The sequence below is a fragment of the Pongo abelii genome, chromosome X, assembly GCF_028885655.2.
Source record: "Pongo abelii isolate AG06213 chromosome X, NHGRI_mPonAbe1-v2.0_pri, whole genome shotgun sequence".
Lineage (NCBI taxonomy): Eukaryota > Metazoa > Chordata > Mammalia > Primates > Hominidae > Pongo > Pongo abelii.
Window position 1 is genome coordinate 52781399 of NC_072008.2, and position 16820 is coordinate 52798218.

Below are 16820 nucleotides of genomic sequence, written 5' to 3' on the forward strand. Positions count from 1 at the left end.
CCTTTTCTACTAAAAGGACAAAATATTAGCTGGGTGTCGTGGCCCGCGCCTCTGGTCCCAGCTACAGGAGGCAAAATAATTGCTTGAACCCGGGAGACAAAGGTTGCAGTGAGCCAAGATCCCGCCCATTGCACTCCAGCCTGGGCGACAGAGAGAGACTCCATCTCAAAACAAAGCCCTAGGATCAACAGAAAGGAATGCCTGGGTTAAGATAAAGGATTGTGGAGACCCAAGTTCTTATTTGCAGAGGAAGCCTTCGGGTACTAGGCTTCAGAGAGACTAGGTTGACTGAAAGTCTGTGTTGATGTTGATGCCAGAGAGGTATAATGAGGCATGCCTGACCCCCACTTCCTGTCATGGCCTGAAACCGTCTCTCAGGTTAAATTTTAAAAGAGCCCTGGCTGAGGAAGAAGTCCATTCAAACGGTTGCGGGATGGCGGGGGATAGGATTTTATTTTTGATCTACAAGTTCTATAAGATAAAAGTGCATAATTTTAAGGAACAAGTCTTGTGCCTGCTGTATGGACCACACAAAATGTTCACCAAGCTGTCCAATGCCATAACCAGAGACATTCGAATGACAAATCAGGATAAGAAGTTCATGTTTCCACACTGTAGACAGCTTTTCCCAAGACATCAGAATAAGTCTTCATATCATAATGAGACTCTTACCCCCTGAATGTCTACATTTTTCACTTGACAGAACCCGACGCCCAAATCCTTTACTTCACCTAGTGGTCCCTTTAGAGTTGGCACTCTGCTTTAATTCAACCCAGTCCTAAAATGCTACTCAAAGACTACAAGAGGTCTCATTCAATTCCCCCATAGTTTTTTTTATTTGTTTAGCTGGTGGGCCTTAGGCTTGGGATCTTGGTTCAAAACCATTACACAAACTAAGTTTATTATACTATTGCTAATTATAGCTGGGTGTGGTGGCTCACGCCTGTAATCCCAGCACTTTGGGATGCCAAGGAAGGGGGATCATTTGAGGTCAGGAGTTCGAGACCAGCCTGGCCAACACGGTGAAACCCCGTCTCTACTGAAAAGACAAAAATAAGCCAGTCATGTTGGTGGGCACCTGTAGTCCCAGCTACTCGAGAGGCTGAGGCAGGAGAATCGCTTGAACCCGGGAGATGTAGGTTGCAGTGAGCCGGGATCACGCCACTGCACTTCAGCCTGGGCGACAGAGCAAGAATCCATTGCAATAAAATATAAAATAAAATAATAAAATAAAATAAATAAAATAAACAATTGCTAATTATTTTGGAATTATGATCTTTGAGCTCCATACTTGTTGCCTAATATTTGTTAAGCCAGTTCTCCCAAGAAAATAATGTTAGCCCAGTGCGTCAAGATGATTGCTAATATAGATGGGACTAACAGGATGGAACTCGATGCTGAACCCCAGGCAAACCTGCCTGAAATTTTTGTTTCCTTCTGGCCTCTTTGTTGCTCAAATGTGGCCTGTGTCCCTGATCTAGACTCCCTTACCTTTCCCTTGACATGGGATAAAGACAACCGGCACAGGTCCATCCTGGCAAGGAGTGACAATGAAGCCTCACTTTAAGACGGCTGATCAGCGAGGTTTTGAAAAAAAGATGTTGATCACAAGAGGGAATGTGAAAGCTGATTGTGCGAATGAACCAGCTTCTCCAGGGCCAATGAGCCTCGTTTCAAAACAATATGTAACATTTTTCTTTCTAATAAAGCTTCCAACTTCTGTTTGTTCGTTGGACATACTGAAGACCACCCTAGTCTGTGTGTATGCCCTGAATTGCAATTTTGTGATTCCCAAATACAGCATTTGATTTAGGGATTTGTCTCTATAATTTATTTTGACTTTGACACAATTAACCAATATGCTGCGCTTAAAGGTTGCCCCACCCCCTGACAGGGTGAGTATTATACTGAATTTAAAAATTCTTTCTAGGCAGGGCATGGTGGCTCACATCTGTAATCCTAACACTTTGGGAAGCCGAGGTGGGTGGATCACCTAGGGTGAGGAGTTGAAGACCAGCCTGGCTAAAATGGTGAAATCCCATCTCTAAAAAAATACAAAATTAGCTGGGCGTGTGGCACATGCCTGTAATCCCAGCTACTCAGGAGGCTGAGGCAGGAGAATTGCTTGAACTTAGGAGACAGAGGTTACAGTGAGCCGACGTCGCACCATTGCACTCCAGCCTGAGCGACAAGAGCGAAACTCCATCCCGAAAAAAAAATCATTCTATGACAATCTTGATAATTGCTTTGTTTGCATTTTACTATGGACTTGTTGGATATGTAGGTGGCTGTAAACTACGCAGAGAAAGATAGAAACAGCAGTGGAGATAATTAGAAAATTGCAGTGTTCCTGTAAAACAATTAACAAAAGGGGGAAATCGTAAGGGTAACTAAACATAAAGTTGAATTTTTCCTGTTGCCAAGAGAGAAGAAGAAACCTGTCTCCATTTCACTTTCCTTAGAGCATTTCCTTTAGAAAATTTGTATTTGTAAATTCTTCCTTTGATACGTAAGCCTCTGGCCATCCTAGGACCCAGGAATGTCTTGAACTTGAACTCCAGGCCTCAAGTGATCCTCCAGCCTCAGCCTCCCAAAGTGTTGGGATTACAGGCATGAGCCACCACGCCCGTCCCTTAGGAATGTCTTTCTTCAGGGCCATGGAGCCATCTCTTTGGAATGTGAACATCGAGGAAGATGATGTCCCTGTCTCCCTGTCACCAGGGGAGTTTAACCTAGATGCCTTGCTCTAAGCTGTAAGCACCTGGTTGTCATAGAGACATGAGTTTTATTTTTCCTTCAGATAAAGGCAATTAACTAATACAGATGGGCACTCCAGTTACTTGGTGAACTTAGGACTTGCCTGGGAGCATTTAGTGTTCACCCTTGGCTGCTGCCGTACAGCCAGGCCAATTACCTACATATCTGGACTTTCTGATTTCTGCTACCACTTTTTATTGTTTGTTTGTTTTGCCTTTTTTTTTTTTTTTTTTTTTTTTTTTTGAGGCAGAGTCGCCCTCTGTTGCCCAGACTGGAGTGCAGTGGTGTGATCTCAGCTCACAGAAACCTCTGCCTCCCAGATTCGAGCGATTCTCCTACCTCAGCTTCCCGAGTAGCTGGGATTACAGGCGCGTACCACCATGCCCAACTAACTTCTGTATTTTTAGTAGAGACGGGGTTTCTCCATTCCGGCCAGGCTGATCTCCAACTCCTGACCTCATGATCCGCCTGCCTTGGCCCCCCAGAGTGCTGGGATTACAGGTGTGAGCCACCACGCCTGGCCTCTGCTACCACTTTTGGATTATATGAAACACTACACTTCCAAGTGTGGGATCTGGCTTCCCAGACAGCTGCCAAAGGGGCGGGTGATGCAATCTAGAAGTGTAGGGGAGTTCGTGCCTGTGGGATATCTACTGCCTGTGAAGTGAATTTTCTTTTTTTTCTTTTTCTTTTTTATTTAGAGACAGAGTCTCTGTCGCCCGGGCTGGAGTGCAGTGGCCCGATCTCGGCTCACTGCAATCTCTGCCTCCTGAGTTTATGTGATCCTCCCTCCTCAGCTGCCCTGGTAGCTGGCACTACAGGCATGCAACACCAATGCCTGGCTAATTTTTTCATTTGTATGTTTAGTAGAGAAGGGGGTTCACCATCTTGGCCAGGCTGGTCTGGAACTCCTGACCTCAGGTGTTCCACCCGCCTCAGTCTCCCAAAGTGCTGGGATTACAGGCGTGAGCCACCGCACCCAGCCTGTCACATTAATTTTGGAGAATTACACAGGTTGAGTCTTGTGCCAAAATGCAGGGGAAGTTGCACCCAGACGGGTAACAAAATATTATATACATTAATAGATAGGTTTTCTACATACCAGTAATAACCATTTAGAAAACCAAATTGAGAAAAATTACACTTTCATAGTGACAAAAGTACATACAATATCTAAAACCAGATGATTGGAGCAAGATGGCAGATAGATCCCGTGCCCCACTCACCATTCCATTGAACTGGGAAGAAAATGTTTTCAAGGGTCAACTCTTAACAGTAGAGGAAAATAAGAAAACGTGTCAGTGGTCCACCAGAAATATTGAGGCATTCCTGGGAGATAGAGTAGATGGGATCAGACTGATAGAGAAACCCAAGGAGACAAGACCACAGCTCAAATCACTGTAGGCGAGAGATGCTGTTTGAGACAGAGACTTACTCTGTCTCCCAGGCTGGAGTGCAGTGGCGTGATCTCGGCTCACTGCACCCTCCGTCTCCCAGGTTCAAGGGATTCTTCCGCCTCACTCCCCGCAGTAACTGGAATTCACAGAGGCCAGCCACCACTACTGGCTAATTTTTGTATTTTTAGTAGAGACGGAGGTTTCACCCTGTTGGCCAGGCTGGTCTCAAACTCCTGACATCAAGTGATCTGCCTGCCTCGGCCTCCCAAAGTGCTGATATTACAGAGTGGGTCACCGTGCCCGCCCAGGAGATTCTCTTTGTAACAAAGCCTCTGAAAATCTCCAAACCCTGAATCAAAAAAAAACATGGAGCTGGAAAGGGCCTTAGGATAATCATCATGTAGGTTAATTTAAAAGTTCATTAGAGGAACCAACCCAAATATCCAACAATGATAGACTGGATTAAGAAAATGTGGCACCTATACACCATGGAATACTATGCAGCCATAAAAAAGGATGAGTTCGTGTCCTTTGTAGGGACATGGATGAAGCTGGAAACCATCATTCTCAGCAAACTATCCCAAGGACAAAAAACCAAACACCGCATGTTCTCCCTCATAGGTGGGAGTTGAACAATGAGAACACATGGACCCAGGAAGGGGAACATCACACACCAGGGCCTGTTGTGGGGTGGGGGGAGGGTGGAGGGATAGCATTAGGAGATATACCTCATGTTAAATAACGAGTTAATGGGTGCAGCACAGCAACATGGGACATGTATACATATGTAACAAACCTGCACGTTGTGCACATGTACCCTAAAACTTAAAGTACAATAAAAAAAAAAGTTCATTAGAAACACCTGAATCAGCCAGATTCCCCTCCAACACCACAGACAGATTGGCTGGCAGTAGCCACTTTTGCCTGTAAGATGAAACTCTGATAATTGTTCATTAAAGAAAGTGAAGGCCTGGAGAGGTGGCTCACACTTGTCATCCCAGCACTTTGGGAGGCTGAGGCAGGAGGATGCCAGAGGCCAGGGGATCCAGACCACCCTGGGCAACATAGTGGATGCCGTCTCTACAAACAAATACAAAAACTAGCTGGGTGTGGTGGCGGCGTGTGCCTGTAGTCCCAGCTAGATCGGAAACTGAAGTGGGAGGATCCCTTGAGCCTGGGAGATCGAGGCTGCAGTGAGCTGTAATTGCATCACTGCACTCCAGCCTCAGCGACAGACTGCGATTCTGTCTCAAAAAAAAAAAAAAAAAAAAAAACTCACGAAAAAGTAATGTATGAGGACTTGGTGTAACTTCAGCCCTTTACAGTAATAATCGAGGAGAGAAACACATTTGTGGAGAGGGGACCATGTTCACTCTTTATCTATCCATGATAGACAGATAGTCCGGAGCTTTATATACCCATGGAACCTAAGGAAAAATGTTCCCTGTCATAACTCACAATCTTCCAGCCACCCTTCCTTGCACCTGTCTTGTGGGCTGGGGGACCCCACTTACGGATCCCATCATCCCAGGGAGAAAGAAAAATCAAATCCTTCAGTATCTCTTTTAGGATATCCTCTCCTCTATTTGCATGGAGGATAAGGCTCTCGATATCTAGTATCGGAATGTTACATTTGTGTAATACAGAACTATATTGGGATAAAATAGAATTTGTTTCCTCTGAGACACAGGTAGAGGTACGTCCACACTGACCTGGGTGGCAGCCACCTCTTCCTGCAGTGCCAGGCAGGGCATGCTCACACATCTGGGGAACCTCTACTGCTCCTGGAGCTCCACAACCTCCTTCCAGGCACCCTCTCCCTCTGGTGACTGTGACAGCCCACATGTGGCTTTGTGTCTCCCCTGCTTCTTTGCCTGCCTCTCTTCTGTCCACCCTGCATATCTCTGTCTCCCACTGTCCCCGCTGTGACCACGACTGCCTGTCCCTCCCTGCACTCTCTCTCCCCTAGGGCTCCTTATCTTTGGTAAATGAACCCACAGCCTTCACATTGTGATTGGGGACAGAACCCGGGGCTTGTTCAATTCCCCCTCCCTCCACCACACACACCTTTCCTCCTTAAAGTTTCTGAAGTCAGTGAGCTCCAAACTCAGCTCCTCCTGCACCTGCCAGCTGTAGGACCTGTGACAAGATGCCTACCATCTGTCTGGGACTTCATCTCTCATCTATTATATTGGCATAATGATGACAGTGTCCTCCTTCGAAGGCTGGGGAGAACCAGAAGGCCAAGGTGATGGTCCATGGACGGTCAAAACTGCTCCAGTCCTGCCTCCACCTGGGTCTGGTGTTTCAAGTCCATTATGTGTGAATGGAGCTTTGATGTCTTCATTCACACACAATGGTTTGTTCTAAAATAGACTCCCCTCTGCCCTTCCCTTCCCCACAACTGTTTCCCCTCCACACCGTGCAATGGTACATGTGAGAAAGAACTGTCCCATTCCCAAATCATCGTTCCCACCCCAGCCCCCAGGCCCCTGGTTGGTGAGACCCTTGATGGGCAGCCTCATGCTTCTGTCCTGGGGACTTTCGCACCGATTGCTCCCCTGCATGGAGACTAAATGGACTCTTCTATTCCCTGGCCATCACAGGGTCTACAGTGCGCCCATCTTCCTCATTCCTTCATGTTCCCCAGATGACGATTTCATCTGTGTCTCCTCCCACATACTCCCAAATGGACCGTCCCAGATCTTGAACCCGAAAATCATTCAGAGAGCAAAGGCCAAGATGCCTAAACACCTGCTGCAGAATCCTGCTCCAGGACTGAAATGTATAGTCTCTATCAAAATAAAAACTGAGGGCCGGACATGGTGGCTCACTGCTGTAATCCTAGTACTTTAGGAGGCCAAGGTGGGAGGATCGCTTTGGCCCAGGACTTTGAGACCAGCCTGGGTAACGGAGCGAGACTTTCTTGACAAAACCTAAAAAAATTAGTGGATCATGATGGTGCATGCGTGTAGTCACAGCTTCTCTGGAGGCTGAGGAGGGAGGATTGCTTGAGCCCAGGAGTTCAAGGCTGCATTGAGCTATGATTGTGCCACTGCACTCCAGCCTGGACAGAGCAAGACCCCCATCTCTAGAAGAAACAAACAAACAAACAAAGAAAACCCAACAACTGGAAACATCCTCCTCTAGAATGGGGGTCAGGAACTTCTGTCTGCCTTGTTTCCTGATGTCGCTCCAGCACCTAGAACAGCGCTCAGTACGAGGACGCACTCATTAGGGTTTTGTTGAATAAATGACTCCTTTGACACAGCAATTCCACTTCTAAGAATCTTTCCTAAAGAAATATTCACACACGTGCACAGAGCTGTGTGCACAATAATGAGAGGAGCAAACAACTGGGGAACGTTTGCAAAAGTTTATTAACTATCAGTAACTGATACAGGGGAATTGGATGAGGGGAGTACATGCTGAACAGGAAACAGAATGAGGGGGGCTTGACCAGGACGCATGGCAATGGAGAAAAGCAGATGGGAGATGCTTATACTGGTACTTGGTGTGTGTGTGTGTGTGTGTGTGGTGTATGGTTTGTGTGTGTGTGGTGTGGTTTGTGTGTGTGTGTAAATGCAGAGGAAAAAATCTGAAATTAAACACTCAGAACTGCCCTCAGTAGTCACATCTGGGGAGAGAGGAGGGTAGTGCTGTTCTATGCAGAGATACCTGACAATACTTGTTTTCTGAGGTAGGTGCATGGATACACAAACCGAAATATGCACTAAGCATGTCTTGCTCATCAATGAAAACGTTAATATCTAACAGAAAGACACAGTGTAAGAAAATACAGCATAAATGCTAACATCGAACTCTTGGCACACTAAGAAAAATGACGCTCAACTTTTCACTGTTGTGAACACTTGCTTTCACTTGCTATGCACCTGATGACGAGGGGTCCGCAGCCATGCCCATGTTCGTGAAAGGTCACCACGTTCTGCTTCTCATCATGGGCATGTGTCATACCCCTGAGGCTGAGGCAAGAAGAGAGAAGGAAAGTAAGTGGCAGTGAGTTCCCACCATGTGACAACTCAATCTCAACTCCTCCTGACCTGCAGACCCTGCACACTCCGATTCTGCCCTACCTCAGGACCTGGACACACTTTCCACGGTTCCTCGAAGTGAACCCTCTGTTCATGCCACAGTGACTTCCTTGCCTGGGTTATCAATTCCTAGGCTAGAGGAAGGTGTGGCCCGCATATCAGGGCTGACCTGGGGTTTGGGAACGCACAGCATCCTGGGTAGGGAGGATCCCTGGATATACAGGGCAGGGAGTAGAAAGAGCATGGGAAATCTCATCGTTCAGCCTCAATGCTGTACACTAGAAAATTTTAAGAAGGGAATGATTTGGGGAGCAAGTGACAGATGGGATACCAGTATCATAACAGAATAGCACATCTGCAGGGATGTGGGGGATGAGCCGAAGGTTCTCTTACGGAGTTACTCGTCATCTTCCTCAGGATCGCTGATCTCTTCATAAATCACCAGCTGCTTTCTCTCACGCAGTCTGTGGGTCCAGGCATGTTTCCCCCTTTTGGGTCCTATGATGGAGAATAGTTGCAAAGTGAGGGTTGGGTAGGTTGGAGAGTGTTAGGCTCTGTTTACTCAAAAAAAGGAGATGCCTCCTTCCTCCCAAGTGCCCATGGGCCTTCTTTACCCAGTTTTTCACATTCTCTGGCTTAGAAAGGCTGAGACCTTAGACCCACACCAGTATAGGCCAAATGCCAATCAAAGTTTTAGCTTCTGGCTCCTTCCCTTCTCAGGCTTAGATTCCCAACCTCTTCACTTACGGGAACATTCACCCATACCTCCTTTCATCCAGCACGTATTTTTTAAGGCCATACAGGCATACCTTGTTTTGTTGCACCTCATGCTCATACTGCTTCGCAGATGCTGCAATTTTTTTTTTGGAAATTCTCACCAATTTTACAGTTTTCCATTATTATTATATCTGTTATAGTGATCTGTGATCAGTGAGCTTTGATATTATTACTACAATTGTTTTTATTGTTTTTTAGCGTTTTAAAATAATTTCTGTTCTTTATTTTGTGGGTACACAGTAGGTGTATATTCTTATGGGGTACATGAGATGCTTTGATACAGGCATGCAATGCGTAATAATCACATCATGGAAAATAGGGTATCCATCCTCAAGCATTTATCCCTGCCTTACAAACAATCCATTTACACTCTTTTAGTTTTTTTAATGTACAAGTAAGTTATAATTGACTATAATCACCCTGCTGTAATTGTTTTAGGGGTACCATGAACTGCACCCATAGAAGTTGACAAACTTAATCGACCAATGTTGTATGTGTTCTGACTGCTCCACCGATGAGCTGTTCCGCGTCTCTCTTCCTTTTCTTGGGCCTCCCTATTTCCTGGGACACAGCAATACTGAAATGAGGATTATTAACAACCTTACAATGGCCGTTAAGTGTTCAAATGAAAGAGAGAGTCGCATGTCTCTCACTCTAAATCACAAGCTGGAAATGGCTAAGCTTAGTGAGGAATCATGCTGAAAGCCAAGACAGGCTGAAAGCTAGGCCTCTTGTACCAAACAGCCAAGCTGTGAATGCAAAGGAAAAGTTCTTGAAGGAAATAATAGTATGTAATGTAAAGGAAAAGTTCTTGAAGGAAATAATAATACTAATACTCCAGTGAACACACGAATAAGAAAGCAAAACAGCCTTACTGCTCAAATAGAGGAAGTTTGAGTGGTCAGGATAGAACATGAAACCAGCCACAACATTCCCTTAAGCCAAAGTCTAATTCAGAGCAAGACCTGAACTCTCTTCAAGTCCATGAAAGCTGAGAGAGGTGAAGAAGCTGCAGGAGAAACGTGTGAAGCTAGCAGAGGTTGGTTCATGAGGTTTAAGGAATGATGCCGTTTCCATAACATAAAAGTGCAAGGTGAAGCAGCAAACCCTGATGGAGAAGCTGCAGCAAGTTATCTGGAAGATCTAGCTAAGATCACTGATGAAGGTGGCTACACGAAACAACAGATTTTCAATGTAGATAAAATAGCCTTCTATTGGAAGGAGATGCCATCTAGGACTTTCATAGCTAAAGAGGATTGATTTCAACTTTGAAAGAAGTTCTACCGTGGGTAAAATGCTATCCAATAGCATCACATACTACAGAGAAATCCTTCATGAAAGGGAGAGCTAACCGACGTGGCAAATTTCATTGTTGCGTTCTTTTAAGAAACTGCCACAGCCACTCCAATCTTCAGCAACCACCACCTTGATCAGCCAGCAGCCATCAACACCGAGGCAAGACCCTCCACCAGCGAAAAGAGTGTGACTCACTGAAGGCTCAGAAGATTGTTAGCATTTTTAACAATGAATTATTTTAAAATTAAAGTATATACATTTTTAGACATAACGCTATTGCACACTTAGTAGACTGCAGTATAGTGTAAACGTAATGTTTTTATGCACTGCAAAACAAAACAAAAATGTGTGTGACTCACTTTATTGCAGTGGTCTGGAACGGAACCTGCAATATCTCTGAAGTACACCTGTATTGGGTAACAGGCATCGAGCTGAGTAAGATATGATCCCAGGTAATCACAGATAGAATTGCTTGAGCACCTTTCATGTCATCAGGCCTTTCATGTCATCATCTAGATTAAGTTTAATGCCTCCAAACAATTTATGAACTATGATTCTTTATTTCCATCTTATGGACTAAGAATCTGGAGCTGAGAAAATCTGAAAGACTTGCCCCAAGACACGTGGTTTTTTCTATGGGTGACAAATCAAGTCTGTCTCTGGAAGTCATGTCTAACATCTCATCTGGAGCTGGGCGAGCTCCTCAGCCCAGCCTGGACCCAGGGTTATCTGGGATCAATGCCACACACCCAGTCCACACACGTGAACATCGCCAGGGGAGCCAGAGGGATTGTTCCTGACTTGCTTCCTCTTACCAGATATCGTGTTAATCTTCCCAGAGGTAGTTGGGTTTCCCGGGGAGCACAGCTGTTTCCCATCGTTTTGTGGGCCAGAGGCTTCTGGCACTTCCTTCGAAACATTTCCTTCCTCTGCTGGCTTCTTGGGCATGATCTTTATAATGTGAAGGTCACAGATAAATGGTATCAGTGACATTTCTATAGTGCTTTAGAGCTTACAAAGGGTCTTCACATGCATTAGCTTATTCAATGTTCTCAAAAACACTGGGAGAGTTACACATGCCTAAATTAGGAGAAACCTGGGAGGGGAGGTTAGAAGGGAAAGGAATGGCCTAAGTGAATATGGTTTCCAGGGATAGAATGCTTATCTTCCCACTCTTTTAGGACTGACATTCTTGCAAACAGCAAAAATCTCCATGTAATTGAGAGTGTGACATACAGATGATTTGGAGAAGAGTAGCATTCTAAGAATTCACAAGGTCTACAAAGGGAAGATGTTCTGTAAAATACAAGGGATGCCATATAAGCTTGTAGACAGCTGCTGGGAGAGTAAATGTAAAAGCATAGGGAGGCGACAAAACACTGCTGGGAAAGATGGTGTGGGGAGATGAATACAAGGAAGCGAGAGGGAAATAAATGGTTTGCTGAAATTAATCTAGGCAGCAAACAAAGCAGTACCAGATATGACATACTACCCTACCGAGGCACCAATTCAATGTGGAATTAAGTGAGGTGGTACCCATACCAACTCTGGTTGCATTGGGATGTGTCACTGACCAACAATCTTAAGCTACTTTTTTTTTCTTTTCTTTTTCTTTTTTTTTTTTTTTTTTTTTTTTCTGAGACGGAGTCTCGCTGTGTTGCCAGACTGGAGAGCCGTGGCATGATATCGGCTCAAGGCAACATCCGACTCCCGCGTTTAAGCGATTCTCCTTCCTTAGCCTCCAGAGTATCTGGGACTACAGGCAGGCACTACCACGCCCCACTAAGTTTTGTATTTTTAGTAGAGACGAGGTTTCACCATGTTGGGCAGGATGGTCTCGGTCTCTTGACCTCGTGATCTGCCCGCCTCAGCCTCCCAAAGTGCTGGGATTACAGTCATGAGCCACCGCGCCTGGCCCTTAACCTACTTTTAATTCAGCTTCCTCCCTTATGAAATAGTGAACCATACATGTAAAATAGGCTACAGGAAAGTCCTCTCTGAGCTTGTAAACACTGTTTAAATGTAGTAACAATAACAATTAATACCTTTCACAATCCTTCTTTGAATTCAGTCTCCACACTGTCAACCCAACTCCCAGATCCCTTTACCCTCCAAACCAGAGTTGAATCTGCACTTGTGGGATCAGTCATTCAGGGGCCTCCGAGGGATCCCCTGGGCTGGGACCGGGGCTTTCCAGATTCCCCAGGTGCAGACAAGGCACTCAAGGAGCTCACAGTAGGGAGGGGCCAACAATCAAAGCGATCCCTAAGCCATGCGAGTGGCCCCAGTAACACAGCAGAGACCAGGTAGTCCTTCCTGTTGGGAGAGTTGGTGTCTCAATGGAAGCACCAGCAGGCCCTATGGGGTGAAGCCTTAGTGAGCAACATCTGAACTTCATAAACAAATGCAAACGTGAATGAGCTTTAAATGGCTTGGAGCTCTGGATTAGACTACCACTGCCACTGCACCCCAGGAAAATTCTTTAACATCTCTGTACCCCAATAGTCTCATTTTATTATTATGTTGCTGATAACTATGATTCTTTACTTCCATTTCATGGACCAGGAATCTGGATCTCAGAGAAGTTAGATTTGCGCCAAGTTACATGGCTTTTATATGGGTGACAATTGAAGTGTGTGGCTCGATAGTATTCAGAGATAGTAATAGAAACATCGTCATAGAGGTCTTCTTTTTTTTTTTTTTAATGATGAAAAGGTCTTTAATGAGGTTTGAAATACAGTTAGAATATTACAGATAGAAAATCAATTTGAAAAATGCTGTCAGCTTAGGATTAAATAAATTAACCCATGTGAACTGCTTAAAATAGTATCTGGCATCACTATGAAAACAAAAGAAGTATTAAGGATCACAACTGTTAGTATTATCAAGCCGTTGGTGCTACATAAGTTGTTGTGATAGACATGGAGAGAAGGATGCAGTGAGGGCATTTTTGATATTCTCCCACTCTTACCAGTGTTCGCATCCGTGGAGGGACAAAGGTTCTCTGGTCCTTTAGATTTGAGAGATACTCACCTTCGGGAAGATTCTCTGGAGCCTGCCGAAAGTCATCTGAGGACGTTCAACTGAAAGAGAATACATCAGAATTTTTCTTTGTTGGTAAACATTTCCAAACTCTAGAGAGACTTCTGTCGCACGAGGGCATTCTGCAGCAGAGGTTATGAGTCCACTCATTGTTGAGGAGTTATTTGAGATTTGCTTCTGAATTATGTTTAGTCATGGTCGGTGCATTTATCTGTGGCTTCAATTCAGAATTTTCCGTCTCGTGGTTTATCACATGGGGACTAAACCCCATCACAGTCTCACCTTATTCCATTACATATCTTTTACTTTTTCCCAAATAATTAAATTGATTGGTTAGGAATCTGAACTGTATCCACTCAAGATGTGCAACATCATTGTACAGTTCAAATGGGTGAATCTTATGGTATGTGAATTAAGCTGTTAAATGTGTGATGAACCATGGATGATTTGGTCCAGTGGCTCTGAAATATTTTCAGTGTAAAGACACTCCTTTAACGTCAAAAACTTGGCAGATACTCAAGCACTGGCTTTTCAGATCTCTTATAGTGATTGTGGGAGATTGTAGAATCTGGCCTGTTTAGTTGGCGAGTAATAGGTCTATTGGAGACGGTTTGGACATTCTGACCTTGTCTTATAATTATGCTGTCAGAGTAGAAGAGCAAGTAAACACATATGTCCCCTTTATATTCCTGAAATGTACAAAGATCTCTACCCAACAACCTGTCTTTTTTTCACCCTATGTTATCTCTGCTCACTGAGAAGTGGGAAAGCTCTCTGTGTGTTGGATGAGGGATCACTCTTTCAAACTCTCTTCCAAGCTCATCACGGAGAATCAGGGTTCTTTGGGAATGAGAAGACTATTTGGTTTTGATAAAATACAGAGAAACAGCGATCTTTATTGCATAATGTGTTCATCACCCTCACTCCTAAGATACCTATCCAATACCTACATGCTGTTAATGAAACAACCTCTGGAAGTTTTTGGCGGATCTACAGTTTTAGCACTTTCTTTCTTTTTTTTTTTTTTCACTTGTAACATTTTCTTAACTGTCCTTTGATTCATTAACAGTGCTTAGGAAGAACAACATGTCACTTAAAAAAGAAATATTTCAAACACACAGAAAAGTATGGGGAATAATATTGAGTCCAGTCGGATCTCAACATTACCCCACAGCTATGTTAGGTCTGATCTATTTATTCAGAATATTAGAAAAACTGCAAACAGGCCGGGCGTGGTAGCTCACACTTGTAATCCCAGCACTTTGGGAGGCTGAGGCGGGTGGATCACCCGAGGTCAGGAAGTTTGAGACCAGCCTGGCCAACATGGTGAAACCCCGTCTCTACCATAAATTTAAAAATGAGCTGGGCGTGGGGGCACGTGCCTGTAACCCCAGCTACTCGGGAGGCTGAGGTAGGAGAATCACTTGAACCCAGGAGGTGAAAGTTGGAGTGAGCTGAGATTGCCTTATTGCACTCCACCCTGGCCGAGAAGAGTGAAACTCCATCTCAAAAACAAAAACAAACAAAACACACTATCGACAAGTCACAGCTGAAGCTGTCTGTGCAGCACTCAGCAATCCCTGCCCTCCCTCCCTCCCCCACTTACAGCCAGTCACCTTAATTTGATGGCTTTTTATTCACATTCATGTTTGTATACATTTACCATTTACTTATTATCCATAAAAATATATATTCTTCTTTTGCATGTTTTAAAATTTTATATGAATGACCTCTGTAGTTAACTTTCTGCATGCAATTTTTTTTTTTTTTTCACTCAGCCCTGATGTGTATGAGGGAACAAATGCCTGAGGATCTTTCTCAGGTAGCTGAGCTGAAAAGCAGTTGGGCTTGGGGAGACCCTTTCCAGCCCCTTCCCATCTACTCACCCTGATTCCCACGGTTAGGGTCATTATCAGAATCATTCCCCTGGAAGTCTTCGGCCCGTTTATTACGCATGAAAGGTGGGAGGGTGGCCTTGAAACCTAGAAAGAAGCAAAATGTTTATTCCTTAAGAGACAAGCTTGGGCCTGGTATGGTGGCTCACGTCTATAGTACAAACACTTTGGGAGGCTAAGGCTGGAGGATTGCTTGAGGCCAGGAATTCAAGGCTGCAGTAAGCTATGATTGCACTACTGCCCTCTAGCCTAGGTGACAGACTGAGACTGACTCAAAAAAAAAAAAAAAAAAAAAAGAAAGAAAGAAAAAGAAAGAGACAAGCCGAGAGAAGGTAGGGTGGGTATGTGTGGGGTGGGGGTAGGGGGGTTGCCGGGATGCCACAGAGACAGTTGGGCTCATCAGAACAGAAGCCTAAGGGAGAGAAACGTGCAGGATCCAGGTATAAGCTCCACTGTGGCCAGTCCCTGCCCTCAGCCCTGACAGGATACAGAAGAGCAGAACACCCAGAAGCTGCCTTGCGATTTTTCTCAAGAATGTCTTTCGTAAGGTTCCTGCACAAAAGGAAAATGTGAGGTACTTTCTGCAGCCTAAGAAGTAGCCAAAGCAGGAAAAGGGATGCTCATGTGTCCCCAGACTTGTCTGTACCTAGAACTTTCTGTTACCTAGTTTAGTCATGGCCTCATAGTTTCTCTTCATATACACATAGATGATTTTCTCCGAGGCTTTCATCTTTTCCCACTCTTCCTTAGAGAAGTATTTGGCAATATCATCGAAGGCCTACAAAAAAAAAAAAAAAAAAAAAAAAAAAAAAAAAAAAGGAATTATGGCAGGGACTCAGCTAGGCATGTCTGCCATTCAGCTGGAGCCGCTTCCTGTGTGCTGGATCTGGGAAGTGGGGATGATATTCCATCCTGGTTGATGCCATGGCTAACTGACAGAACATGGGGGACCTTCCCTAGCTTCACCCCTGCCACACAGTAGGGCTTTAATGCTGCTGGCTGGCTCTCTTCCCACCTTCCAGAATGGACTGAGAGTCACCAAACGTAGTGCAAGGTCACAGACTTGTCTCCAGGGATGCTAGGTGATGACAGAGCGAGAGTGGGAGGCTCCCAAGGGTCCAGATCTCCCCCGAGACCCTGCTCCTTGTCTCCAGTATCTCTGTCCTCCCCTCCTCAGAAACTGGTCACCCCACACTGTCCCCTGGGCCACTACTCTGCTCCCTCCAGGTCACCTCACCTTTTGCATCTTCTCTGGTATTTGAGCACCAACCGTGGGTCTCCTTGCAAAGGCATCGTCTCCGTTCATGGCTCCGGGAGCAGTCTGACCTGCAAGAGAAATAGCCTGAGTCTTTCCGGCCACAGCAGCTTTGATCCTGTGGAGGGAGAAATCAGTGAAGGCTGGCCACACTCAGTCACCTGGAATCAGCTGCTGCGTTTCTCCATCCGGGGCTTATCTGTCCCTGAGTAAGGATATGGGGAGAAATCAGATGAAAACAGGGAACCAGGGGTCTCTGGGAGAAGTGTTGATAGGGGATGACAGGTTTCCTATGGGCAAAGCAGCCTTGAGTCTTTGGGAGGGGGTTGGCTAATGTTGTTAGTAGTTT

General features: G+C 45.1%; 1 protein-coding gene across 1 annotated transcript; it reads right to left on the minus strand.

Annotated features, from left to right (window-relative positions):
• Nucleotides 1-7521: 7521 nt before the first annotated feature.
• On the minus strand, nucleotides 7522-16522 carry LOC100451712 (protein SSX3). Its single transcript, XM_054544224.1, has 7 exons — nucleotides 16454-16522; nucleotides 15880-15994; nucleotides 15208-15303; nucleotides 13313-13362; nucleotides 11095-11230; nucleotides 8600-8704; nucleotides 7522-8137 (listed from the first exon to the last, which is right to left on the minus strand). Exons 1-6 carry the CDS (start codon nucleotides 16520-16522, stop codon nucleotides 8604-8606), a joined length of 567 nt encoding a protein of 188 aa, XP_054400199.1. The 3' UTR covers nucleotides 7522-8137; nucleotides 8600-8603.
• Nucleotides 16523-16820: the final 298 nt, after the last annotated feature.

Coding starts and splice junctions, on each gene's coding strand:
- LOC100451712 (XM_054544224.1), bottom strand. CDS start 16,522: ATGAACGGAGACGATGCCTTTGCAAGGAGACCCACGGTTGGTGCTCAA. Junction 15,995..16,453: donor TACCAGAGAAGATGCAAAAG/GTGAGGTGACCT, acceptor TTTTTTTTGTAG/GCCTTCGATGATATTGCCAA. Junction 13,363..15,207: donor CCCTAACCGTGGGAATCAGG/GTGAGTAGATGG, acceptor ATTCTCTTTCAG/TTGAACGTCCTCAGATGACT.